The sequence below is a fragment of the Copadichromis virginalis genome, linkage group LG8, assembly GCF_057382275.1.
Source record: "Copadichromis virginalis isolate Kocher_CV1m ecotype Utaka linkage group LG8, C_Virginalis_male_GT1.1, whole genome shotgun sequence".
Classification (NCBI taxonomy): domain Eukaryota; kingdom Metazoa; phylum Chordata; class Actinopteri; order Cichliformes; family Cichlidae; genus Copadichromis; species Copadichromis virginalis.
The window spans coordinates 78,058-106,028 of record NC_140625.1 but is presented as its reverse complement, the minus strand read 5'-3'; the positions used below and the strand labels follow the sequence as shown (position 1 = coordinate 106,028).

The 27,971-nt window shown below is 45.3% G+C and overlaps 1 protein-coding gene across 2 annotated transcripts in view; it reads right to left on the bottom strand.

The window, feature by feature from the left end:
• Positions 1–26,577, bottom strand: part of LOC146702440 (V-type proton ATPase 116 kDa subunit a 1-like) — a 29,807-nt gene extending 3,230 nt beyond the window's left edge. Inside the window, exons 1-21 of one of the 2 annotated variants that reach the window (XM_085465317.1) lie at positions 26,485–26,577; positions 25,036–25,192; positions 24,819–24,897; positions 24,641–24,738; positions 24,387–24,515; positions 22,760–22,842; positions 21,760–21,886; positions 21,538–21,620; positions 21,078–21,171; positions 20,328–20,540; positions 18,573–18,723; positions 18,174–18,313; positions 17,909–18,072; positions 17,014–17,104; positions 15,545–15,663; positions 15,186–15,402; positions 12,566–12,673; positions 10,359–10,559; positions 7,837–7,854; positions 6,251–6,368; positions 5,947–6,118 (exon numbers count right to left, since the gene is read on the bottom strand). In XM_085465317.1, coding sequence (XP_085321443.1) covers positions 5,947–6,118; positions 6,251–6,368; positions 7,837–7,854; positions 10,359–10,559; positions 12,566–12,673; positions 15,186–15,402; positions 15,545–15,663; positions 17,014–17,104; positions 17,909–18,072; positions 18,174–18,313; positions 18,573–18,723; positions 20,328–20,540; positions 21,078–21,171; positions 21,538–21,620; positions 21,760–21,886; positions 22,760–22,842; positions 24,387–24,515; positions 24,641–24,738; positions 24,819–24,897; positions 25,036–25,152 — 2,522 coding nt within the window. In that variant the 5' untranslated portion in view covers positions 25,153–25,192; positions 26,485–26,577. The remainder of the gene's footprint in view (positions 1–5,946; positions 6,119–6,250; positions 6,369–7,836; positions 7,855–10,358; positions 10,560–12,565; positions 12,674–15,185; positions 15,403–15,544; positions 15,664–17,013; positions 17,105–17,908; positions 18,073–18,173; positions 18,314–18,572; positions 18,724–20,327; positions 20,541–21,077; positions 21,172–21,537; positions 21,621–21,759; positions 21,887–22,759; positions 22,843–24,386; positions 24,516–24,640; positions 24,739–24,818; positions 24,898–25,035; positions 25,193–26,484) is intronic. The other variant, XM_085465318.1, reaches the window with a different exon arrangement.
• Between the last annotated feature and the right edge of the window lie 1,394 nt (positions 26,578–27,971).

Sequence of the window (27,971 nt, the reverse complement as noted above, 5' to 3'; positions counted from 1 at the left end):
GAGGCATTCCAGTAAACCTTCCCACACAGCCGCTGAATTATTCCCCGACCAGCAATGTGAAAAGGATGATCGTAAGAGTGTGTGTGTGTGTGCGCGCGCTCTACAGGCTTTAAAATAAAATGATGAAGCAGGTCAGTTCGAGACTTCATGTGTCTGATACTTGGAGTTTAAAGCATTTAAAGCACATGATTGTGAAATAAAACTGCTAGAAGGACCTGACGGTTCACTCCGTGTGACTCACCTCATTACAGTCTGTCACGGGCTGACTCAGTATCCAACCAGCCGCTGTGTTTTTTCCACAGTTAGGATTCTGAAAGCCTCCGGCCCTGACAACCCGTGATGACTTCATTTAAGAGGAAAAGCTAAGATGGTTGCTGGCCTCGGTCAGCGAGGGAGTGCCCAGGAATGTTTCCCGGCTGTGGCAAATATTTGGCCTTCCAGAGATGTGAGAGGGCAACACTTAAACAGAGGAAAGAAACGAGCGCTCCTCTCATCTGCCTCGCCACGCTGCCGTGGAAACAGATTCCTGAGCCTAACGTGCGCGACGCTTTATGGACTGTGGTGTGTTTGTGCAGACAGCTCATCAGAATGTGTGTGTGAGGCGTGAACAGCTCAGGGGAACATGGAGGCTCACTTTGAACATCATCATTTCCACTCAGTCACTCAGCTGTGTGAAAAATACTCCGGTGCTCCTTCTGAAGCTTACAGAGGTGTGCTGAGCGACACACTGACGCTTCATGAACCTTCACTGTGTGTCCCTGTGGGTGATTGAATAAGAAATATCTGAAGTTGCTCCAGACTTAGATACGAACAAAAGTGATGTACAGACACGGCCCAGGATGCAGGAGAAACACAACACATCACAAACACCAAACCTCTGACTTGTTCATCGCCCGTCCAACACTAACTGTGGCTGAGCGTGGGGAGGTCGATCCAACGTTAAATCCACACTTTCACATTCAGCTCTCTTCTCTCACCCCAACCGGTCGCAGCAGATGGCCCCGCCCCTCCCTGAGCCTGGTTCTGCCGGAGGTTTCTTCCTGTTAAAAGGGAGTTTTTCCTTCCCACTGTCGCCAAAGTGCTTGCTCATAGGGGGTCATATGATTGTTGGGTTTTTCTCTGTATCTATGAAGCGCCTTGAGGCGACTTTTGTTGTGATTTGGCGCTATATAAATAAAATTGAATTGAATTGAATTGAATTCCACAACCATCTCCTGCTTCTTCCTTCTCCCATCTGTGGATAAAACCCTGAGATACTTGAACTCCTTCACTTGGGGCAGCAAATCCACTCGGTGGGCGGTCGACTGAGGACCACAGCCTCACTAGTGCTAACGCAGTACTCGGGTGTGAACCGCCCACTGTGACCAAGAGGTCATCAGTCAACAGAAGCACCCGTCTGAAACAAGTCCGACTCACTGCAGGACACCACACACACTGCAGACAGCAGACAGCATAGTTTGAGGAACTTTCAGCTAGGGCTGAACGATATATCGCATTTGCGATAATATCGCGACATGATCAAGTGCAATTTTCTAACCGCAAAGGCTGCGATTATACTCTGGACATGTCCAAATTCATGGGCTGCATCCTCCTGAGGCCGCATTTGTAGACCGATTACGTCACAGCGACGCGCCGAAGGCTGTCCAAATTACTACCATATCCCAGAATTCATAGCGCGGCCCAGCCAAACTCCAGTTTCCAACAATGGCGGCCGCTACTAAGTTTTAAAATTACTCTTACTAATCTTTCTGGGTCACAAAATAAACTTTTAACATATTTTCAGGCGAGAAAGTAGTTGTGTAAACATCAAATATCTGCTCGGTTTATCAAGATATCCCATATTTGCAAAAGTGCTTCGACGTTTTCAGAGGCGTCTGCTACCCACCAGCTCGACAGCTAGCCGGGACCTCGAGGGTTACTGATGCGGCCGAGAACGGCACAACTCCCGGCACATCATTTTCAGATCACCGCGGAGTTTCGCTGCTCGGGTTAAACGTAATATATAAGTCACTTAGACAACCTAAAAATGTTATTGTTGGGCTTTTTTCAGTGTTTTGTTTGTTCGTGAGTAAATCGGTTTGGCTGAGATTAAAGTTATTAGATTAGATAAAATAAAACTTTATTAATCCCCCGGGTGGGTTCCTCCTTGGTTTTCACACAGCTGACTAAACGTCAAACAGAAAACTTATTAAACAGAAGTATGAGACAGTCGAGAATTTACACCAGTGTCTGGTTATATTTTAGATAGCAAGAAGCAGACGGCCGAGTTTATTAAACTCCACCGAGACAGCGGTGACGCTAATCAGAACTAGACCGTCCAATTTCACGCCTTTAAACTTTAAAGGCGTGTTTGTGTGTGTGTTTATACAATTGCTATTATGTTTGCACTTTATGTGTAATGTTACTGACTGCAGAGATCAGTAAGATGTGTGTATTTTTTATTTATTAGTTTTATTTATTTAATATTATTTTTTAATTGAATGACTGTCTAGTAGTTCACAGATGTCGAAAAACTGAGTGTGGTAAAGCCACTGATTTTGTTTATGTATATTTCTGCAATCTGCACATTGTACTGACTTTCATTTTAATGTTTACACCAGGGTTCCTTGTCAGCACTTTATGCTCAGATGTTTGTAAGCTAAAAATAAACTATTGTGTATGTTCAAATATACTGTTGTGATTGAAGAAGTTAAATAAAAATGTCAGTCATCAATTCATGCATCACCTCATGTCATCATAACAGAGGTCTGTCTTCCAGGAAAGAACAGTTTAAAATTAATGTAATATAGTATTGGCCATACTATATGATGTATTGCTTGTCTTTGTTTAATAATACAGAAGACAAAGACCTTAAAAAATAATCGCATATCGCATCGCAATCGCAATATTGGGGCAAAAAAATCGCAATTAGATTATTTTCCATAATCGTTCAGCCCTACTTTCAGCAGATGCTGTGACGTTACTGTCAACCCTTCTGGGGATGATACTCGTGCACGACCGCCTTAAACACCTAAAGTAACTGAACATCATGATGTGTACCGTTCAGACATGCTGGGAAACAACGCGTTTCTTTCACGTATCCTGCTGAACAAACTCTCCGTGTACGAGTCGCGCAGCTCTCACAGATCATGTCGCGACTGAAAAGCCAGAAGTGCCAACTTTGTAAGAAACATTCATTGTTGATGGACGAGGTCCAACAGATACCTTTGCCATACCATACCTTTGCTATAACAGGTCACATGAGCCAGACACACACACACACACACACACACACACACACACACACACACACACAGTGACCAGCCTACATGCTTAGATTATGGGGATGACATCATTATTGGAGGCTGCCAGTGCTGCCCCTCAGCCTATGGACGCAGCTATGGTACGAATTTGAAAATCCTCAGTGGTTTTCAGAGAAGTTGACCTTTGACCTCATTAGGTCGTCGGGATTCAAAGTTGTCCCGTCACCTTCTTCTTAAGCTGTCATATTCACTTCAGGCTGCGCTCAGCAGGGGGTCGCCATGGTGAGTGCCCCATGTGTGCGGTACACAGGTAGGACTAGACAACACAAACTGAAGGACTGTTCAGAGTGTGGATGTAACACAGCTGTGCTGGAGCAGCGTCCACCTCAGCTTCTTATACAAATCAGCCTGAGAGGAAAGGCTGAGCATTACCACTGTGCCTCCATCCAACAAAAACACACAGGCCATCCTCTCTGAACAATGACGTAAACTCTGTGTGAAAGCAGACGTGAAGGATTAAAGAAAATAAACACAAAGCTTTCACAGAGCGTTCCTTTTTGCAGCAGACCAACTCTGCCAGCCTGAGCGGTGCTGTGGTTCGTTTGTAGACAGCCCATAAACGACTCTGTAAAGCTACCAGCTCAAACACCAACTGTAGTGCCAGTGTGTTACCCTGTGAGTTTTGCCACTTGCTACCAGGACTTCTACCCGACACGAGACAGTAATGTAAATTTCATCATTAGACGACGAGTTAAAGTTATCGTGCTGTCGTCTGTAAGTCTGACAGTTTTGTGCGACTCTTCCGACTCGTCCACGGAGCCACCTCACTAAAACGCACCAGAGCCTCCAGCAAGCAGACGTCAGTGAGCATGACAGGAAAGACTAATCGGCCACAGCTGTCCAACACTACAGTCCCCACATTACAATACATACTATCACAGAGTACAGGTGAGCAGCGGCGCTGCAGACCACGCAGTTTTTGTTTGCTGGATTATTTTAGTTCAGCTTTTGTTGTATTTCTTTAAGAGTTCAAAATGTGTTCATTACATGAATAAAATGTAGTTTTCTCTGTAGCACTTCATGGAGTTCATAATAAATTCATCTACGTATTTTATATTCTTTACATTTGATCTTTTACATTGTGTATAATGTCTGTTGACTGTATTGTTTATTTTAATATTCGTGTACAGCGCTTTGTGACTGCCTGTCTGTGAAAAGAGCTTAATAAATAAACTTTTACTTACTTTAGTTGTTCACACAAAGCATAAAGGTAAAAATCAATATATACAGTGTTATCTTCATTTTAGATGTCAACAAGTATTTGCAGCTCCCAGTGTTTTCTTTTGCGTGGAAACCGGCTCCAAATGGCTCTTTGGGTGCTAAAGGTTGCCGACCCCTGACCTAAGCAATCATAGACGTGTGCTGCAGCGTGCAGCTGCCAGCCAAAGCACGATTACACTGCACAGCTGAAAAATTTCACTGCTGTGTAATGTTTGACATTTGCTGTATGTCAGTGTAGTTGGATTAGCAGGGCGGAGTGCGTGCTGGGAGGCGATGGAGCTGGAAGGTGTGTAAGGTCCTCTGGAGTTCGGTATGATAACAGTTCAGTAAACCAGTTTGAGAAGGTCCGATTCTGCTGGAATTCCTCATGAGCTTTGGCAAAAGTACCCGTGTGTGTGTGTGTGTGTGTGTGTGTGTGTGTGTGTGTGTGTGTGTGTGTGTATGTGTGTGTGTGTATGTGTGTGTGTGCGCGTGGGTATTAACATGTTCATGTGGACCACAAATTGGTGGTTTACTATGCTTGTGGGGACAAACAGCCCTTGTGGGGACCAGGATTTGTTTGAAGGCATTTTTGAGACTCAAAATGTGGTTTTAGTGTCAGGGTTACAATTAGGTTATGGAAAGGTTCAGGGTCAGGCATTCATTTTTAATGGTTAGGGTACGCGGCTAGGGAAACCATTATGTCAATGAGATGCTATAAACACACACACACACACTCATGTGTTTGTTTTCCATCAGTGCGGGACTGTTTAGACCTGAAGACAGTTTACTTTCTGCTTTCACGTGCGATGCATGGAGCTGCCTGTGAGTGGATATTTTCTGCAGTCAGAGTAATCATCTTATGATCAGGTCTGTGCTGATTCAAACACACCAACACTGCACTGGAGTCGTTCTACAGCTGGTACAGTTATCAGGCCTCAAACAGAAAACCTGGGAGACTTTTTGTAAAGATGGCTCCAGCAGATTTTCAATCAGGGCCAAAGAGCACTGAAGATGCTCTGACAGTAACACCGTGTTACTGTTGGTTTTGTCCTCATTCAAATCATAAATCAGGGGTGGCAAACTTACAGGCCCAGCAAAGCTGGACAGACATTAGGAACTAAGCAAAGTGATGCTGGTTTTTCCTTTCAGCCGTTGTTCATTGTGGTGTCCTCCACAATGAACACTCAAACGTGTCTCTGACCTCATGTGTGTCCTCCCTGCTCGTAGCAAACACATCAAAATAAGGCTTTTATGCAAACACTGAATACAAATTTGCTTCCTTGAAAAAGTTACAGTTCAGTATTGAATATTACATAAAACAAAAACTGGACACTGTGCCTGTCACACCGACACAGAGGGGAGCTTCCCTGGTCCAGATCACAAAGTGACTCTGACACCCCGTCACAGATACTCTGTATTTGCGTGTAAGTGTGACTCTAACCAGTGCAGACGCAGGGCATGCAGGAAGGCTGACAGCCCCTCCATCACGAGCAGGATGGCGACTGTTAGCACGGCGAAGAATGCGAAGATGATGGCCAGGCCGAAGAACCCGCCCCCGCTCCTGGATGAGAGGCCGAGGTGCATCACCATGGACCAGAGCACCTCCGAGAGCTCTGTGCAAACAGTCGTGACAACAAGGTTTACAGTGAATATCCAGCAGTAAACAACATTACTCAACATAGTTCTGTTTCTCTGAATGTTTATGATCATCAACAACACAAAGCTGTGTGAGAGTCGCTACTAACGTGCATGAGCCAGGCTGAGGGCCCACAGGCGCAGGTAAGAGGCTGTGTTGGAGATGCACCCCAGGCAGTACTCTATGGTGTGGATAGCCTGGTGGACAGCTACATCGCCGAAATCAAACTGTAGTGAGAGAAGGAACAGCGTGAGCACAGGAGTGTGTACATGCAGGAGGTGTGACCATAAAATCGAACCAAACATTGGCCCAGTTTCTCTTCAGATTAACTTCAGGTCACTTCCTGAACGTGTTCACGTGTGCTCTCACAGCAGATGTAAACTCCTGTTTTCAGCAGGCTTCAGGACTTCTTAGTTGGAGAATCCATCAGGTTAGAAGTGTATGTAGCCCCATACAAATAAGCCTGTCTTCATGATGATGACGAACTCTCTGACCACACCTTGTTCTCTGGATCAATGTTGAACATGTTTCATTGTTTAGAATCTGAGATGTAGTTTAGGAAGCAGAGCATGCTGCAGGGTAACCTTTGTTTATGTAGGAGGAAGCCCTCACACATGCTGTGTAGCATAACTCAGCGAGCATGCTAATCCAGAGAGCTGGGAAACAGCTACTTCTGCTGCTGACAAGCTGCTTTGACCTTTGACCTCTGCCTGTGACTTCTCTCATCAGCTTTAAAACAAAGAGCAGAGAAGTTTCTTCATCCACAGCCAGATCACAGCTCAGGGAGGTGTTTGTTTATTGTAAAGCCCGCGCACTTCCTCCATTTTCTCCATCCTGGAGCGAGGCTAGCCTTTCCTGTGTGGAGCGAGCAGGGAGGGGGAAACATGGCAGTCAAACGCTCCGTGTAGCTTTTGTTCGGTTTTGCTTGGCGCTGATCTGGTTTCCTCTTTCCATGCTCCCCTTTTGTCTTTGGATCAGACAAATGGAGTTCATGGAAGCAGGAGTCATTGTTCCCATTCAAAGGATCACTAATGAAAAACAGAAGTATGAATACGAGCATGCCATAATGGCACAAAACACTGAGGCCAATGACTGAATTGGAAACATTTCCGCTGATAGTGGAAACAAAAGGTAGACTTCTGCTCAGGTGACAGCTTGAAATTTGGGCTGTACCTGACTGACTATGGACGCAGCTTTAGGGGCGAAACGGTGAGACGGGGGCAACAACTCCGGTTGTGCAGAAGTACAACTAGATGGATTTTAGTGAAAACTGACCCTTGACCTGTTGCTCTTTGATCTGGTCACAAAGTAACAACTGTTGCTTCATCTTTTCCCAGTTACTGGATATCTGAACACGTTCTGCGTTTTTCCATAATGATGACTGTGGCTCTGGATGAAGAGCAGGTCATCTCCTCATTGGAAGGCTGGTGGTTTGATCCCTGCCTGCTCCAGTCTGCACACCAAGTATCCTTATAAAGTGCTTTAGAATAGAAAAGCTCTATATACGAACTCAACACACCTGTCACAGGGCGAGAGGCTTTTTCACTCTGTCATGCAAACAAACATGTACCTTCATTCATGCATGCCTGGCAGTTCAGGATTAAAGCACATTTAAACAATTCAAACATGACAAAAACCAAATGAAGCAAGCCAGCATTCAGACATGCTCAGGAAACGTTAAACTCTGAATCTTACCGGCTCTTCCTCTGAGTGCTTGAAAGTAAGCAAAGGTGAAAGGTCAGTGGTGCGATCCACAATCAAATCTTTCAGAAGTTTTCATCACCCAGATTTAATGGGACATGATCCAAGCGAGGACGTGTGTGGAACTCATCAATAAGATGTCTCGCTCTGTAACCCGTACACAATCATTCAGTTCTGTCATGTTTATGATGTGAATGATGTGAATAAGAGCTCAGGTTTGTTCCCAGAATGCTTAGGTCTCATACACAACTGTTATTCTGTGCAGGTTTTTAAAAAGTGACGAGTCCCTGTAGTGTAAACTAAAATTCTGATGTTACAGTCATGGTAAAAAGAAACGACACCTCTAACATCCCTGAAGCCCACCTCAGTGAAGAGCACGGGACACGCTGCACCATGTCATCACTCATTTAACCTGAAACACTCTTCTTCCCACTTCATGCACAGATGTCTGAAGGTCCCACCACAGCATGTCAGTCACTGACTGGGCCATTACGACACCTCCAACTCCTGCTGACCCCGTGTCAACCGAGCTTCAGCCGTCAGACAGGTGACACCTCACCTGACGCTATAATACTTTGGTATACGAAGACGTTTATGGTCAAGTCCTTCGCTGTGAGATGCTCAGGCTGCAGAACAAGCTTTATGTTTTTTTGCCGTCTCTCTGAGCATTGCACGGACTTCCACTTTTAGAAAGACTGTGGCTTTGTGTTAACATACAGCGTAAAGCTTGAAGGCCAAGTTCTGCTTCGCAGAGGTGGTCACACCTGCTGCTACTTAACCTGCTAAAGGCTGAACTTCCTCCACTCACTGCTTCTGCAATTTAGCTTCATTCTTGTCAAATAATGACACGGTGTAATATGTCACATGCTGTTGGTCGTCTGAGGTTGTGTTTACCTGCTAAGGCCAGATGATTCTGTATTATGTGGTGACTAGGGCGGCTCGATTATGGCAAAAATGATAATCACGATTATTTTCACTGACATTGAGATCTCGATTATTTGACGATATTTATTTAACAATAACAACGTGTTGAATAATGACTTTAAAGATTGTCAAAAAATAATATAAATAGTGCAAATACTGATAACAGTGCAAATGTTTGCAATATAAGAAATAAATGAAAAATGTAAACATCTATGTTTAGTGAACTTTGCAGTGTTGCTCTGTGGTGCAGCTACGACACCGTAGCAAAGTTTACACACTGTGTCTACTTGATCCACGTCTGACTGAACCCATAATGTTTCCACACCACTGAAGTTTTTTACCTCTTTTCAACCAACGGCAGTCACTCTCCTCTCCAAATAACTTCTGCTTAGCTTTCCGAGCTGCCTCTTAATCAGCGGTCCCCAACCCCCGGGCCTCGGACCGGTACCGGTCCGTGAGTCGTTTGGTTTCGGGCCGCGAGAGTTGAGGCTCAGGTGTGAAATGTTTAGTTTTCAGGGTTTTTATCGGTTTTCAGCGTTATTTTGTTATCGTCTTTATCGTTTACTCGGTTTTCCTGGGTCTTTTCAGGGTGTTATGAATAAATTTTCTTTTTTTCGGTACCGGTACTAGTTTTATTTTGTTGTATTTATCCGCGACACCTTAAAGGCCGGTCCACACGGAGCAGCGCGAGAGTAAAGCACGAGGGAGGGGCTAATAATCGGCTCAGTCATTTTTAATGATCGTTGAAAGCCCAGATCGTAATCGTGATTAAAATTCGATTAATTGAGCAGCCCTAGTGGTGATGTGTAAAACCTTTAAAGTGGGTGTCCTGTCTTCTTACCATGACTCAGTTTTTAACAGGAACCTCCCCTCTTGTGTTTCCTGTCTGAGCCACAGTGGAGTGACGCATTGATATGCAGAACCAGCTTCCACACCACTTCAACTTTAACTCGACTTCAGGGATGTGAGAGTTGCATCGCATGGACCCACTGTGCTTTTCCACACGGTTCACAGGTTTGATTCTCATATTAAATCGTCAGGATCTGGAAGTAATCCTTCTAAGGAAGCCAGACGGATCTCCAGAGAAAGTCCCAGAACATTACATATTTACTTTGTGAATGGATGATAAATGCAGCCTTGCTAACTGTGCAGTGTAAGTCATCACGACAAAAACACTCAAGATTTATTATGAAGAGAAGCCAGAGACACCCGACCCCTGTGTCACTGACTGAAACAAAGGGGGTGGTTCTCGTTCATATTTATGTTCCTGAAATGGTAAAGCCATCTTTTTTCATTTGCTGTGATCACGTCACTGTAATATCTCTATAAAGGGATATTAGTGTGTTTATTTCAGTCCATTTGCACCTGAAATAAGCAGCCATTGCTCTATATGTCCTATCTGAAACATGGAGCTGCAACATTTTGTGCTTTGTGACCTCTGGGCATCTGTGGGAGCCCAGGGAATAGTCAGAGCCCATATGACGCTGAAAGCATCATTCACATCACAATCCTACTAAAATATATATTCGAAACAGAAACCAATTCAAAGCAGAATCTGAGAGAGGACAGAATGTGGCAGTGATGAGACTCACCTCATCGCCTTCTTCTGAGTGCTGGGAGAGCTGGTCGTGGTCCATGATGCCAGCTTCGTCTTCTGTGGGCCCGTTGCCCACCCGCACCCCTCCAAACTTCTGCGTGCCCTGTTGAGTGAGTCCGGTGCATGATGAGGACACGCCTGTTTGCTCTAAAGACTGCTCTAGATTCTCTGCAGGGGTTTCTTCCCTCTTCTGTGACTAGATACAAAAGCCACAAGAGCTGTGTCGAGCTTAAAGCAAGCCTTAGGATGATGCTTCCTTCTTAATTTACTCCAATTTGTAAATCAGGACACCCACAAACCGAGAAAAATAGATATATTTACCACCTTATCAAGTATAATGGTTCAAATTTCAATAAGCAATCGTTCACTGGAGAGCAAAATAGTCTCACTGGTTCAATCACAGCTGAGCACAAAGACCTGAAGACCCGTCCAGCTAACAGCTGTACAGCTCCCAGATCTCATCATCATTCGTGTGAGATTTACAACTGCTGGGAAACAAATACTGAAGCATGGCTAAAAGCGTTTTTGTGACCTTGAAGTAATCTTAAATTTGAAAAGCAAAACCTGCAGTTTCACCATGTGTCCAAAGGCTGTGTGTGATAATATCAGCTAGCTGTAACACAGCTAACCTACATGAATTTGGGAAGGTGGTTTAATGTGACAGCACAGTCACCTGGCAGCAAGGTTGTGGGTTTGAATCCACTGGTGCCTTCAGTTTATAGGCTCTCCCTGTCCTCCCACTGTCCAAAGGAGGCGTGTTAGCTTTATAAGTGATTTTAAACTGGCTGTCTGTGTCAGCCCTTTGAGAGCTTGGCAAACCTCGTGGCCTCTGGGTCAAGAGGAAAACTACGGTGTCATTTGATGGATGGGATTTTCTCTGAACGATTGTCTTTCCCTCACAATATAACGATATAAAAAACTGAATTGAACAATGGGGCTGGAATCATTACTGTGACAGCTGTGTTCTGCTGATAATGACCACAGTTTTCCACTAATGGTCAAATGTCCCTTTGACCAGACAGGCCTGATGGGAAAAAGTCCTTCTTGTGGCTAATTTGACCAAATTAACTGAAGCATCAGAAAAGAGCTGCAGAGACAGTCAATTTTCTGATGAGCTACTCAGTTTGGATCATTTTGGCTCGTGCAAAACAAACAAACAGTGAATTATCTGTCAGAAAGCAGAGTTATCCACAGCGTGTGACTCACAGTCATTAGCGAGCGTTCAGACTCACGCCACACTCGGCCTGTCACGTCCACTTTGAATGGCGACAGTGAAAACACTTAGTCTGACACTTCATAACTGGGTTCACAGCCCAATGACATCAGTCTTTATGATCTATGATTGCAGCCAGCTGGCTAATCTTTTCTCGTTTGCTTAAGTAGTCCCAAGTGTTTGTTTCGCCCTCTTCAGACAGTTTGTGCTGTGCTGCTGTGCTGAGAGCTGACTGTTTGTTGGTGTTAATAAATAGAAACTCCTTTTCTAAACTAATGTTTGCCATAGTGTTGCTTATTGGCCGTCTTCTCCCAGAAGAGAAGCATTCAGGCAAAGTACTGTGTAGTGAAAAACAACCCTGCTCCTAAACATAGAAATCAGTACAAACTCAGCCAGTTAGGTCTGTTCAGACAATGTTGATAAAAACCTTTAAATACATGCAGAAAGTTGCATAGTCCACAGTCACCTCTCTTACAACGTGTGAGCATGTATAACTCTGCTAAAGCTCATCTGCTCGACATGCAAAGATCAGGCCCCACATGTCACAAAGCTACGAGTTATAAGGAGTCTTTGTGAGGTTTTAACTCTGCTGATCTTCAGTGAATGAGATCCATAACCAGTGAGAGATATGAAAGCTCCAGGTGGCATATCTACCAAGGTAGCACTCGGTAATGGTCGTCATCATTTTGGATAGAAAACTGCCAAATATACAGTTAAGACAACTGAATCAAAGTATCATCGAATTTTAGGGTGTCCTTTGTCTGTGAAGTAGTTATCGTACATTTCTCGCTAAAATATCAACGTTTCCAAAGCTGGCTTTAAGCAGTTTTCATGGCAGCACAACCAACCACGTTACACAATACAATGTGCATTGAAATGAATGACAGGAGTAAGAAAACAAAAGGTTATATCAAAGGTTATAACTTAACAGTAACTTAACAGTAATGAAAGATAGAAGTAGGGTTCTAGTTGTGGTCAGATGCACATACCAGGTGCTTTTTCCACAGGTGCTGACGCCGAAGCACCATAGTTTTCACAATCAGCATACAGGGAACACATGCAAGGGCAATCAGCACCAACAAAACCTGGATCGCCACCTAAAGATTCAAAGAGAGAGGTTAATTAAGAAATGAGCATTGTACAAACAGGTCTTGGTCTAAAACAGTACCTCAAACTGTAAATACAGAGCACAACATAATAGATTGTCTGTTGCATCTAAACACTGACAATGAAACCCACAAGACTTCAAAATACGAGCTCTGCTGTGCTTTAAAAACCTAACATGCTCTAATCGATCACATGTAACTAAAAATAACAGAAAAACTACAACTGCTGCCAGATCTTCACCTTCATCTTGCAACAAGAACTGATAACTAACGAACAACTAATGTTGTTAAACAACAGCTTGTAGTGGCAGACATCCAAGAAAGGGTCTCCAGTATGAAGAGTTGGACAGCACCAGGCCCCGACATGGTTCACGCCTACTGGCTGAAGAAGCTGACTGCACTCCACGAGCGACTGGCAGCACAAATGAACCAGCTGCTAGTTGATGAGAGACACCCGGAATGGCTAACTGAAGGCCGGACAGTCCTGATCCCCAAGGACCCCAAGAAGGGACCGGTCCCCTCCAACTACCGACCAATAACCTGCCTCAGCACCACATGGAAGCTCCTGTCAGGCATCATAGCAGCTAAGATGAACAGGCACACGGGTCAATACATGAGCAAGGCACAGAAAGGGCCAAGAATACCAGAGGCGCAAAACACCAGCTACTGGTCGACTGAGCAGTCAGCCGAGACCAACCTGTGCACTGCCTGGACTGATTACAAGGAGGCCTATGACTCAATGCCCCACACCTGGATCCTGGAATGCCGAGAACGGTACAAGATCAACAGGACCCTGAGAGCCTTCGTCAGGAACTCAATGGGGATGTGGCAGGCAACACTGGAGGCCAACCTCAAGCCCATAGCACAAGTCAGCATCAAGTGCGGGATCTGCCAAGGAGATGCTCCTCAGGCAGCAGAAACCTAAGAAAGAGGAGGGAGACGAGGAACCATCATGGAAGGACAGGCCCCTGCACGGTATGTACCACCGGCAGATAGAGGAGGTGGCTGATATCCAGAAATCCTACCAGTGGCTGGACAAAGCTGGACTGAAAGACAGCACAGAGGCACTAATCATGGCAGCACAAGAACAAGCTCTGAGCACAAGATCCATAGAGGCTGGGGTCAATCACACCAGGCAAGACCCCAGGTGCAGGCTGTGTAAAGATGAGACAATCCAGCACATAACAGCAGGGTGCAAGATGCTAGCAGGCAAGGCATACATGGAACGCCATAACCAAGTGGCCGGCATAGTGTACAGGAACATCTGTGCCGAGTATAACCTGGAAGTCCCGAGGTCAAAATGGGAGATGCCCCCAAGGGTGGTGGAGAATGACTGAGCTAAGATCCTGTGGGACTTCCAGATACAGACGGACAAAATGGTGGTGGCTAACCAACCGGACATAGTGGTGGTAGACAAACAGAAGAAGATGGCCGTAGTGATCGATGTAGCGGTTCCGAATGACAGCAATATCAGGAAGAAGGAACACGAGAAGCTGGAGAAATACCAAGGGCTCAGAGAAGAGCTCGAGAGGATGTGGAGGGTGAAGGTAACGGTGGTCCCCGTGGTAATCGGAGCACTAGGTGCGGTCACTCCCAAGCTAGGCGAGTGGCTCCAGCAGATCCCGGGAACAACATCGGAGATCTCTGTCCAGAAGAGCGCAGTCCTGGGAACAGCTAAGATACTGCGCAGGACCCTCAAGCTCCCAGGCCTCTGGTAGAGGACCCGAGCTTGGAGGACTGACCGCCTGCAGAGGCGAGCGGGGAATTTAATGTTTTTGGTTTTTTAAAATGAGAAAATCCTAAATAAATTCAAACTTGTGCACTGAATTATTTTTCTTAGTCATTAAAGATGAAAGATGCTGAAAACAACTCAAAGGAATCATTAAAAGCCAAAATTACCATGATTTTAAGCCCCGTAATGAATGTATATACCTGACCCCAACTGTACCACTAGAGCGTTTCACTAACAACAAAGCATCCGTGCAGGTTGTCCATGTTCATGTTTTAAGGTGGAACTGTTGTATACTGTGTTATAATATATAGTATATAAATGAACCCCACTAGGTGCCAGCAGCACAACCATCATACTGAGAGGTGAGAATGATAAGGAATTTCAAATCACACACACACACACACACACACACACACACACACACACACACACACACACACACACACACACACACACACACACCTCGATTTAAAACTGCAAAAAAAATTAACAATTTAAAACCTCGGCATACTGACAGAACGACACGACCTGCACCGTTATGAGAAGAGATGGTATCAATAAGCAAAGCTCAAACTGCTCCAAGCTGCTCTGTTTGTTTTTGTTCTACAGTGAAGCTCGACCTCAAGTTTCTGAAAAAAGGTCATCAGGAAAGTAAAGCACAATGAAATATCTGTTTGCTCTGTAGAACTGCTGAGAGAACGTCCATGCACGACTCTAACATGTCAGTGTGACGCGGATATGTTAGGAGAGGGTGGGTAATGGAAGGAGCACCTGTCCCTCGTAGAGGCGTTTGCTGGTGGGGTCACCGTAGTTGAAGAGACACATGTTGATAAAGTGGATGAGCAGGCTGGGAGCATCCTTGGAAGTCCGGGCGGTGTAGGCTGTCCACTTGTAGAAGATCAGCAGGGCAAGGTAGCCAAACAAGCTCGACATGAAGACAATCTCTGGGATGAAGCCCAGGAAAATGTTCAGAGGCTTCTTGAAGTACCTGCAGCGCAGTGAGGTCACACATGAACAACAGAACAGCATGGTGCCTGTTTGAAAATGATCAGCTGTGAATATGAAGCTAGACGGCACACAACCTTAAAAGTGTTTGAACATTCAGTATCAGCCCTCAGTGTGACTCTTACAGGTGGTTGAAGAGGCTGAGAGACACTCCAAATATCATGTGGATGACGCCCAGGATGACGGACATCTTCATCTTAAAGGAGTTGAGGAAAGTCAGCTTGTTGGTGGCAATATTCCAGATCTGCAGAGAGCACACAGCAGGTTCAACGAAGAGCACCCTGCTACTCTGACACAAGTACAAACAGGCTGACATACAGGTCTGTGCTGACCTCTCAGTGATCTCAGACAGATGGTCTTTTTTAAAGGTACAGTTGTTAGTTTATGAAACAGCTCTGGAGCTGGATATGAGGCGATATGACCAAAAGTATTTATCACGATATACATCTGAAAATTTGCGATAACGATATAACTGACGATGTACTTGACACGAGACAAAATACTTTACAACTCCACAACTTTATTAGTGAAAAAAAACCCCATCAATGTATTTTCACTTAAACAAGCAGCTGTTTATGTGCATTAAAGTTATATAAACACGTAACAGTGCAAATGCAAATTCCTCGCTGACAGTTTAACCAAAAGGCATTTCCAGTGGAAACTGGCCGACACATCCTCAGCATAACCATGTATAACATCCACAAAACTTAACAGTTATACACACACAACACGGTAACATTATGCTGAAGCACAGTACGTATCACTCCGCGAGGCTCCGCCTACGATAGCCGTAATGCTCCCACAATCCATCAAGCGGTGCGGCTTCGTAGCTCAGCAAAGTCGCACTGAAACATTTGACAGATTTTCGAGCGCCGTGCACATAAAATGGTTTCGAGGTCAGTAAACACAACCAGAGTTCATACATAAGGCACACGGGATTATAAGGGGCTCTGTCGACTTTCAGAAAAATCAAAGGATTGATTTTAAGTGCGCCGTATTTTCCAAACAACACGGTAATAACGACGGCCCGCTAGCATGCGCTACCAAAAAAAGTGCTTTGTTGTGTATCTGACGGACGAAAGCTAAACCAGTTCCACACCAGTGAAGCTGCAGCATTTTTACAAACCAGTTCTGGTTCATCTGTTTCACTCAACGATCCGCTTTCGCCGCCATGCTTTTTCCGTCATGCGCGTATGAAAACAAAGGCACTGCGCCTGTGCGTTTTACCCATATTCTATCGCGATATCTCATTTTCTTATCGTTGCCCAACATTATACTGGTATCACCGTGAACGGTATGATGTGGCCCAGCCCTACTGGATACTGCAGTTTTCTCAGACAGGGTTCAGGGGCTGGTGACTCATTGTGTCACACGGTCTCACATCTGTGGGGTGTTTAATCATCTCTGTAACACAGGACCGACAGCTATGGAGCTCTGACAGGATCGATTGTTGCTTGGCTCACAAACTGGATTATTGGCATTCCTATCACTGATTTCACCAGCCCAAGATGAAATGAGCAGGTTGTCGTGCACTGGAGACAATTAGAGCCGGTAATTTGATTTAGTTGTTATAGTGAGTACATGTATTGTTTACCGGGTCAATTCCGAGTGGATAAGGTCCACCGAACACGCCGGGAATAGCAGGATCTAACTGGAGAACTGCATTTCCATCAAGAGTCTCAGACCTAGGACAGACGGAAGGAGAAGAACTACAATCCATGCTGCAAGATGAGAAACAGTTTAGAGCACGAACCTGCCAACACACACACACTGGCCACTTCTTTAGTTACACCTGGCTAGTAACAGGTTGGACCCATATGATGACGTTGACTTCCTGTCTTACTTTGACAGTCAGTTATCTTGTGTTTTGTATAATTAGCTTTGCTGCATTTAAATTCTAACACTCTTAAATATGAGAGTTTGTGCAGAGATGCTCTCCTGCATGTTATTAACTTACTGCTACCTTCCTGTTAGCGCTGACATCAAACAGGCATTTTCACCAAAGAGCTGCTGCTCACTGAGATGATCTCAGCGGACCAGACCGTCTGGCACAACAACCATGCCGTGTTCAAAGTGAGTGATTGGCTGATTAGATAACTGTTAACAAGCAGCTGAACAAGTGCTCCTGACAAAGTGGCCAGTCAGCAGATCCCTGCCCGCTCTGACTACAGAAGCCTCCTTTAGGTTCCTGCAGGCTCACACACTGAACTGGATTACATGCATCAGATTCGTTTTTTCCTCTGAGGCTGTGTTTGTGCTACTGTTGGTCATTTTAAAGGTTTAGCTGTTACGTCCCAGCTACAGCCGGGTCGTAACAATAGTGTTTTCAGTTATTTCTTGGAGACTGAAGTAAGTTTAATCTTCTAGTTGGCTGCTTCGAGTTAGTGCTGGGGATGACATTCAGTACTGGTTTTAGTCTGGTAGTGGTCACAAACAGGAAAAGTGGAAATCTAAACTTCATTTGTGATGCAGAAAAAGCCTGAACTCACGTCCAGTTGGCTCCTTTGGGGCCAAACATGGGCCTGACACTCCAGCCAGACCCAAACATGTTGAGTGACTTAGAGAAACAGTCATTGTAAATGACGCCTGTGTAGACGGAGAAGATCCCCATCAGGAGGATGATGTAGCGCCCAGCAAAAATCATGTTGAACATCTACAGAAGCAAACAGAAAACACTGGAATATGATGCTTCTGCTCACTGACTGAACAACGATGATTTACTATATTGGATTACTTCTACTTGTGTTAACGTACCTCATTGTCACTCTTCTGGGCGAGGAGGCGACTCTCTCGAATGACCAGGTAGAGGGCAGCGCAGGTCATCAACAGGCCGTGGCCCATGTCACCAAACATGACAGCAAACAGGAAGGGAAAGGTGATGATGGTGTACGGAGCTGTAGGCACACAGGGATCCAAACAACCATCATCCAACTCTGCTGCTGAAACTTCACTAAAATGTTTGGCTAGAAGCAAATTTTACACACAAAGTAACGAATCCTTTGTAACAGAACCAAAATCACTCTGTTCGTTTGGTTGACACTCGATTAGTTTGGCCTGAACACTGAACTGCTGCAGAGTCAGCGAGAGCTTCACATTCACCGCAGTCACAATCACAAGTTTGAATGAACAGTCATTTCAATATGAGCCAATGACCTGGATTGATTTCCCGGTAACTTCCGATGCCGTAGGCGTCCACAATATTCTGGAAGCCTGATGTGAACTTGTTGGTCTTGTTGAAGGTGGGTGGAGTCTGTTTGGTCTGCATCCTGTTTAGGATGGAGGGCACTGTTGATCCACTCCTCTCCTGTGAAATAAAGCCTCGTTTAGAAAACCTCAGACCTCAGTGAGTTTCACAGTCACTGTGACCTCGCCCTGTACCAAGAACATGGCCATGTTCCTTATCCACAGGTCCACAGACCAGTGAACGTTGTCTTTACAGCTAAACACAGAGCATCTCTCAGATACTGTCCTCATCCAACTATCAGCGGTCCCCAACCCACGGGGGCTCGTTTGGTACCAAGAATTGAGGCTCAGGTGTGAAATTTATGGTTTTGATCATTAACTCGGTTTCCCTGGGTCTTTTCCCGTGTGCTATGAATAAATCTTCTCTTGGTACTGGTGCAAGATACCACAGTTTGTGTCTCGGTCCTATCACTTTATTGTGTTGGATTTATCCACGACACCTTAAAGGCCGGTCCGTGAAAATATTGGTCCGTGGTGCAAAAAAGGTTTGGGACCGCTGAGGTAACTTATTAGTCTAAAGAGGGAGATTCCCCGTCAGGTGTTCTTTAAGCATTACGCAGCTTTCTGAGGCTTTTGTTGCCCTGTGCCAACTTAAATGTAAAATATGACATATAGAAGTGTTTTTCTATACATTCCCTTCCATTCTGCTCAGACATCTCTTATCTCTGCTATGCAGATGATATTCAGCTGTACAGACAGTTTTCTTCAACTAAATCGAGACAAACTGAAATAACTGTCTGTGCAGCAGAAACATGTGTCTGGGATAAAGGAGACACTTGGACGTGTTGGTTCTGTGACTCCTTCCTGTGTTTATCATCTCAAACATAAGCTGCACTGTGTCACGTCCTGAACTGGAAATGATTATTCACGCTGTTGTTTCATCACATTTGGATTCCTGCAGTGCACACGTGTCTTAGCAAAACCTCCGTAGAGCGTTTGCTCAGAATGATCCCGACAGGCTTCGACAAAATCCTGATGCAGCTGCACTGGCTTCTGGTTTATTTCAGCGTGCAATATAAGATTCTTTTATTAACATGGAGAGCGTTTCACGTGCAGGCACTAGTTTATATCAGAGAGCTTCTGCACCCATGTGTACCTCGTGGTCCTGTGACCAGGGCCGGCTTGCGGCGCCCCACACTGAGCTGAACACAAAAGGATCAGAGCCGTGTGTTCAGTGGGCCCACGCTCTGGAACTCTCTCTTCGGACTTCAGATCAGTCGCCTCCAGTTAAAAACATATTGTTTTAAACCTGTTTTGTATTCACGTTTTTTATGCATTGTTGGCTCTTGTGAAGCACTTCGTGACTGTATTTCTTAAAAGGTGCCATAAAGTTTTACTGACTTACTGCTGGGTAGTAACTATGGGAACATTTCAACAACATCATCTGCTCTTTGCACTTCTGATTAGATGCAAACTGCACTTGGTTCACCCGTATTTATACATGTGTAATGACAATAAAGTTGACTCCTAACTAAGACACAGCGATTCTCTTTGGAGACATTCTAGTTTCTTTTTGCTTACTTTATAAAAATTCTCCAAAGTAGGACTAGAGATCCCAACCTGAGTCCAGGTTTGTGACCGTGGGTGTCTGTGGGCTCAGATGCACAGCACGAGAAGCAGAACAGAGAAATGTGCGACAGGCTGCAGAGACAGGACCAAACTCACCGTTCCTCTGCGCAGAGCAAACTGGATAGAGTCCAGGTCTGAGACAGGACACCACACCTCAGCTATCAGACACTTCTGCGTGACGTCGATGTTGCAGAGGTTCAGCGTGTGGTAGATGGCCTTCATCTTCCTCACCTTGATGAACCACACCCGCATGGTCTTAGAAGCAGCCTGCAGCACTCGCTGACGGTGGTCCTCGGTTTGGTTCAGCACCTACAGCAGCAGCGTGGAAGGATGTTTCATTCTGTTAACCTGACGCACGCTTCTTTGATTTTTCACGTTTTCTTGTTGAAGTTTGAAATGTGCAGTTTTAGCAGTGCAGAAAACCTCCGTCATATTCATTCACACAACTTGTATTTCAGTGTACTGCTCGGCTCTGCTGTAGCAGGGCGTCTGGCAGCATCAGACCGGTGCAGACCTTTCAAGCAGAACAGGCTTTTTTCCTGTCTTAATAAGGAGAAACGGGGGAACCACAGCACATAAAGGACGCGGCTCTTTCAGAGATAAGACGTGTAGCACAATGAAGGCTGTCTACACTACAAGGGCCTTTGTAATTTGACTGGAAATAAATGTTCTCAAGGAAAGGTGCAGGAGCCAGAGCGTCTCATGGATTTCATCTGGTTTAGTGAGCAAAAGAAGTGCACAGCTAACAGCTCTGCGGCATCTGTCCAGGGTCGACTCCTCCCCTCTGCTTTATTTTTACAAGACTGTAAGCATTTGGCTGATGCCTGTAGAGCACACATAACTTACCATTTGGAGGTCATCGATGCGGCTGTTGACTCCAGCCAGCATCTCCTTCCTCTCCTGCGGGGTCTCTGGGCAGGGGTAGAGCGACGCACGGAACCTGCAGGAGCGCCACAGTCAGTCTGACCACACAGCGTGCAACACAGCAGATGGCCCCGCCCCTCCCTGACTTTATCACAGGCCATGTTACACTGGACATGTCGTACATTTCACTAGAATAAGATCAAAGCCTTTCGTGACGACAGACAGACGGGACATGTGTGTCACTCTCTACAGAAAATGTTCCACTCTGTGGATTTACAGCTGTCACACAGCGCTCACATTCCCACCTTCACTAGCACTCAGCTGTGATGCTACTATGTGATCGTGAAACGGTGTCAGGACTAAACATAAGCATGACGCTGCGTGATTCTACATTCTAAAACCTAACAGTGACAGCAGCAACGGTTTTTCATGCAACACCCACCCCTCACAGATCTTCTTCACCCGGTTCTTCAGCTGGTCACCCTGGAAGAAGATGATGAACACTGACTTGTGGACTTGGTCTCCCTGTTGAGAGGGAACGAAACATTAGATAGTGCTCTGTGTTCAACCCCACATGTATTATTCATCTGCTTTATTATCCCATTCTTGTTTGAAATTCTGTTCTCACTACTACTCTCCACAGCTCCACTGTTAGTATACTCACTGTGGTGGGGTCTTCTAGTGGGTCCTCGATCTCTGCCTTCCTTAAAAAGACATTACCACGGCACACCCTCCACAGCATCCGCTCAAAGGTGGGAATCCTCTCCCTGCTGATCACTCCAGCCACAAAACTGCACAGACACGAAACCAGCACGACAGAAACGTTGCAGCTTATAATCGATCACAGTTCACGAGTGACAAATGTGACCTTGAGATCCACTAAGACACAGGTGTCCAACTCCAGGCCTCAAGGGCCGGTGTCCTGCAGGTTTGAGACGTGTCCTTGGTCCAACACAGCTGATTGAAATGGCTCAATGACCTCCTCAACATGTCTTGAAGTTCTCCAGAGGCCTGATAACGAATTCATCATTAGATTCAGGTGTGTTGACCCAGGGGGAGATCTAAAACCTGCAGGACACCAGCGCTCGAGGCCTGGAGTTGCCTATCCCTGCACTAAGGGATCAGGATCATATATTTGATGAAATTCTGACGAGTACTGTGCCGACACGCCTTTAGCCAAATGAGCTAAACATGCAAACTCCCAGAGAGAGCAGTTATAAGAGACAACAGTCTCAGTACTTCTTCAGTACTGTGGTGAGCATTTAGCATCTAGCTCCGCTTGCATCAGCAGATAAGGTTGGCTTTTTCTGATGTTTAGACTGACTGTAGCTCAGCAGGTACAGCAGGTTATCTACTAATCAGAAGGTTGACGGTTCGATCCCTGCCTGCTCCAGTCTGCCTGCCAAACACTGTTCGACAAGATGCTAACCCCAAGTTGCTCTCTGATGCATCCAGTGGAGTGTGAGTGTTAGAGAGAAAGCCCTTCTGCTTGTGTGAACGAGGCGCGTTGTATAAAGTGCTCATAAGAGGAAGTCCTTTCACCATTAACCATTCCTTCACTGTGGACTTTATACTTCCCCAGGATCACTTTCCATGAGAGAGCCAGAAGATCATTTTTAGTTTTTAAATTGATGTTACTTTATACATTTATCCTTATTATTTACCCCAGTCTGAGTGGGGCCCCGCGGCCCCCCTCACTACCCTCCATCAGAGCCGATGACTCCTCCAGCAGGTTAGGATCCTCCATCTGCCAACAAAATAACAAAAAGCACCTCATCAGGTGTAGGAAGTTAGCAGTTAGGCCCATGCATCACACAAAGACTTTTGCACTGCCGCTGCAAGGCCTGTAACAGCTGCACAGGGTGTGAAACATCAAATAAAGAGTTAACACATGTTCCAGTGAGTTACTGCAGAGTGCTGTGACTACTAGAACCATTCTTTTACATTTTATGTTCGAAAGCCGTTTTTAGGTCAGCTAGTCACAAATTTGTTGCACAGACTCATGTGACCTGGAACAGAGCAGGTGCATGGAATGGGAAACTGAAGAAGCTTATAGTATTTGTTCAACAGGAAAGTGATCCTGATTAAATAAAACAACGAATACATCACTGCCAGAGCGCACACAGTACAAGAAGGACAAAGGCAGGACTGAGGCCATACAGCATAGACACACAAGGGAACAGGTGTGCAAACATACAGGTGAAAACAAGGCAGTAAAACTGAGTGCAACACACACTGGACAACAGACTACCAAAATAAAACAGGAAGTAAGGTAACACAGAGACAGCGGGAAACAGGAGCTCCACACTATAACCACGAACAGAACTGGGACCAGGCCAGGACAGAAAAGTCCCAGAGCAGCTGGTTTGTGGGTCTGTCTGCATCCACTCTGGTGCCCAGTAACAGAAAAGCTGGCCTCACATTAATGACTGACTCTGATATTGAAGTTTTTCCCATCATGCTTTTGCAGTTAGTTTTGGGTCCTTTGCACTGTGGTGTGCTGTGTTATCAGTGTCTGAGCCCTTCACTGCACCACTGGTCACTTTGGTTCCACCCGTCCCAGTATGTCTGTGTACAGACTGTGAGAGTAATCAGTGCTTTGTTGTAAACTAGGCTAACGGTGGCGGTAGACTCTGACGGGGACACGCCTGCCTGAGTGTTTCTGTCCTGGTTACGTGTTATGAAAGGGTTTTTTCCTAATCATGGAAATAATTCTGCCATCATGCACTTTGTCTTCTCTCAGTCATCCATGTTGAGTTAACCGCCTCCTGCCTGTCTGACGCTGTAGGTTTATCCAGCCTAATGATGCCCGCCCTCACCTGCACTAACATCTCTTTCAGTCTCGTATTTAAAATTACATTTAAAAGCAGCGAAAGGCATAAAACACTAAGTCAAGACTTTAAATCAACTTCAGAGGTTGTGTCTGCTTCCTCTGGCCTCACCAGGCCTGCACCACTGACAGCTGACTGATCTGCTGTCAGTCCACTGTCCCAGAAACTTGAAGGCTGTGGACTGTTTATGGACATAGCTGCAGTTCTTAAATAAAATCTCTCAAAAATGTCTGCACTTCAATGAGATACTCGATGTTTGATTTACAATCCAGTGTTCAGAGGTAAACCTGCAAAACTGTGTTTGTCCCAAACATTCTGGAGGCACAGCAGGCGGCTCCAGACAATGTTGTAGCTGCAAAGCTAATGTCATCGTCTGCTGTCTGACAGGGAACTGCTGCCTTAATCGATGCGTAAACAAAGCCACTCTTTGTTCTTCTGTGTAGTGTACGTGTGAGCAAACCTCGTTAAAAAACTGCTGCGTTCGGTGGAGGATGTGTTTGAGCTCCGTCAGCTCCAGGAAGTTCTTCTTCAGGGCTTCCTGGTTGGTGTTTATCTCCTTTAGTTCATTCTCCAGCTTCTCAAATGTGGCCTGCCAAACACACACAGTTAATTGTGATAATGTTGATACGTTATTTTGATAGATACAACATTTTGTACCAACTCAATAAAAGCGATGGACAAGAAGGAAACACTGTTTTGGAAATGGCTGATTACCTCCAGATCAATCATGTCTCTGGGAAAAGGTACTTCCGGGTTCTCTCCAGTGTCCACTGTCGGGATGTTGGCTTTTTTGATCTCCTTCTCAACAAACCCTGTTCATCAAGGAAACTCGGTGATTACCTCGTTACCACAACAAGGGAACAGAAAGTGAGTCAGACTCAGCAGCACTCACTCAGCTTCCTGTCCATCTCCTCGCATCTCCTCACTTCATTCACAAACTTGCGCTGGAACACGTTTACATCTGGATTCAGCTGTTGTTAGAAAAAGACCAGAAATACATGTTTCAAAATGTATTATTGGAATTTGTCATTCACTAAAACCAGCTTACACCATGATAATCAAAAATGACTTCTACATGTCAGTGTCAGTCTGGCACCATTCATACTCACATCTCTAAACTGGACCATGCCCAGTTCTCCCAGCTCGCTCACACAGCAGTAGGCTGCCTCTGACTGGAGAAAGAGCTGGGCCAGAGTCATCTCCTCACTTCTGAACAGTTCCCCCATGATGACCTCTGCACTCCACCTCAGCTAGGATCAACAAACACTGCAGCAACGACAGGAAGGTTCAATAACAAGTACACAGTGCACAATAACTAGATAATATAGCAAATATACCACAGTCTCATTATACTTGGCTGCCCTCTTCAGACTTTCCTATAATAAAGCGTAGTATGGTTTCAGGTTTATACGGGCTGCAGTTACTAATCATTTTCTTCAGTGTTTTATCTGTAAAATAATCAAATAGTTATTTGTGTCTTTAAACTGTTTGAGAGCGGCTTCAAGCTGCAGGTGAAAACCCTGCTGGGGGCATTTCTACACCTGTCCTCTCTGTGTGGGCTTCATCGGGGTCACCTCCCACACACCACAGACATAAGACGCAGTATTAGGACCAACAAAAAAATATTGTTGGTCAATTTGAGAATAAAGTGGGAAATCTGTTTTGAGAAAAACACTGAAATGTGGATTTGATCGTTGTTGTTTGGCTGCTACAGCCTCTACACAATGAGATGCAACATCCTCCTGATTGTATGAGGGTGTATGGATAATCTTGCATCTGTCCATTATCAGCTCTTTTTGTACAAGCTCTCAGGCACGCACTTTAAACTGCACGGTGCTGATGGAAGCGTCCTGCAGCAGCAGGAAGTCAAATAAGACGAGTGCACTGTAAAAACCAAAAGTCCCACTGACACGCCACAGACAGGAAACACCACACACACCTCATAAATCGTATAGAGGATGAATGCACTGGCAGGAGTCTGGTTTTAGCAGGTCTATGTCTCACTCGTGTGCTGTAAGTAAACGGATGATGCTAGAACAGGCTAAAGATGCTAATGCTCGTCTAGAGACCGGCTTTACGGGCACTAGGCCACGCACGACAGCGGGCTGGGCTCCACACCCCAGGACGATGAAAGCCACATAAGGAATCACGAGGATTAATAATCGTCGACGTCATAAATGTAGTTCCTGTTGGTGATTAGTGCATCAACAGAGGCTTACGGAGCATCGCTGACGTCACTGCATCCCTGCTGATGCAGCTCTGTCCTTCACTGCTCAAGGACGCTGCTGGCTCAGGCCTACAGCCGCTTCATTCACACTCATTTTAAATATGAATAACTATAAACAACGACGTAACTCCGCTGTGTGGCAGGATACCGAGTCCCCACAGCCTCATCCCGTGCTTCTACGAGAACACGAATCACTGCTCGTAAAACTAACCTTGAAACAGACCTCACTGCAAACACAGAGGAGCTGACCACCGCCTCACAGCTCACACGGACAAACGTGGACTGTGGTTCATAATCCTCAAACACCCACCTCCACAGTATCTACACTCACCTCACAAGCTGCAGCTCGTCAGCCCTCTCTTCACACTTCAGTCTCCTCCTGGATGCTGCGGTGGTCCTGCGCTGCGTCAAGTTAGATACACTTCAGCAGGAAACATGTCCGATGGGAGGATTTCAAAGTAAAATGACTGTATCTGTATCTCGGGGATTTCTTTCGTTTTGACGATGGACACAGAAGTGATATTCGAACTTACACATCTCAGATGTGAAGGATGTCCTGCGCAAAACACGCTAATACAGCAAATGGGGAAATCTGTTCAATGGGAATATATTTTGAACATGTTGAAGGTGATTCACGGCTTTTCTGCGGGATACATCCCTTTGACCTATCACAGTGTGTGGGGTCGATTCTTACTGCTCAGTCCCACCGAGCCCTGATGTCTGAGCATTTTACATGAAGACACAGAAAACACTGAAAGAGCTCAAAAGCCATCAAGAAAACTTAGAAGCTTTGCATCTACACATCGTTTTTAGCTCCCAAATCTTTCATGAAGAGCTGCATATCAAGTTCTGATTAACTGATTGTCATGTTCTTACTTGTGCCTATACGATGTTTATTACCAGCTAAAGAGCAGAGCTACCAGAGCCCCTCTTCTTAAGGTCTAACAGATGCTGTGTCCACGACTAGCCAAATGTTGAGTCAGTACTAATGAGAACCTGTAGAAAGTTTCCTATTACGAAAGCCACAGTAGTAGTTTCAGCATCTCTCAGTTCCACATGGTGCAGGGTTTAAATCAGGACACTGGGAGGCTGCCAGTGAGCAATTTTGGAGCATGGAATTCCCTTAATGTACATAAATTACCACAGCAGACGACTGCATGGAGCAGCTTTCTGCCTCATTGTGTGTGCCATGTGTTTTTCATAACGTGTGCCATGGAGATGCCTTCAATAACCAAATATGACTGTATAACTGAAAGATGTTGGCTGGATTTCCACAGATTTAAAATCAGCCTCTTTTAAAAATCATATGTTAAAAGATTTTGTTCTCACAGTGTCATGATTCGTTGTGTGGCAGGCAGGAGAAGGACCCAAGATGCAGATTCACAGACACGGGGATAAACTCAAAAAACACAGCTTTATTGCTGGCCACGAGAAGCAATACAAAATAAACTAAAACTGGGAAAACTAAAGCATGAGATGTACAAGGAACCGAACCATGGGGAGAATAACACACAACTTGAGGGAGAACGCGACGCCGAACAGAGGGAGACTCAGACAGAAATACACAGAGGGTAAACGAGGAAAGTGGGCACACACGGGGAACACAGGTGACACTGATAATCATAACGAGACAGGGCGGGGTGAACTGAACATGACATGTACAGGCACAGAGGTTCAGACAGGAGGAGAGAGAGCACGGGGAAAACACAGACATAACGGGCTGGGGAAACATGAAACAACCACAAAGGGAGACGAGGGCTCATAAATACATAGAGGGCACACAGGGGGGAGAGAGAGCACGGGGAGAACTTAGACATA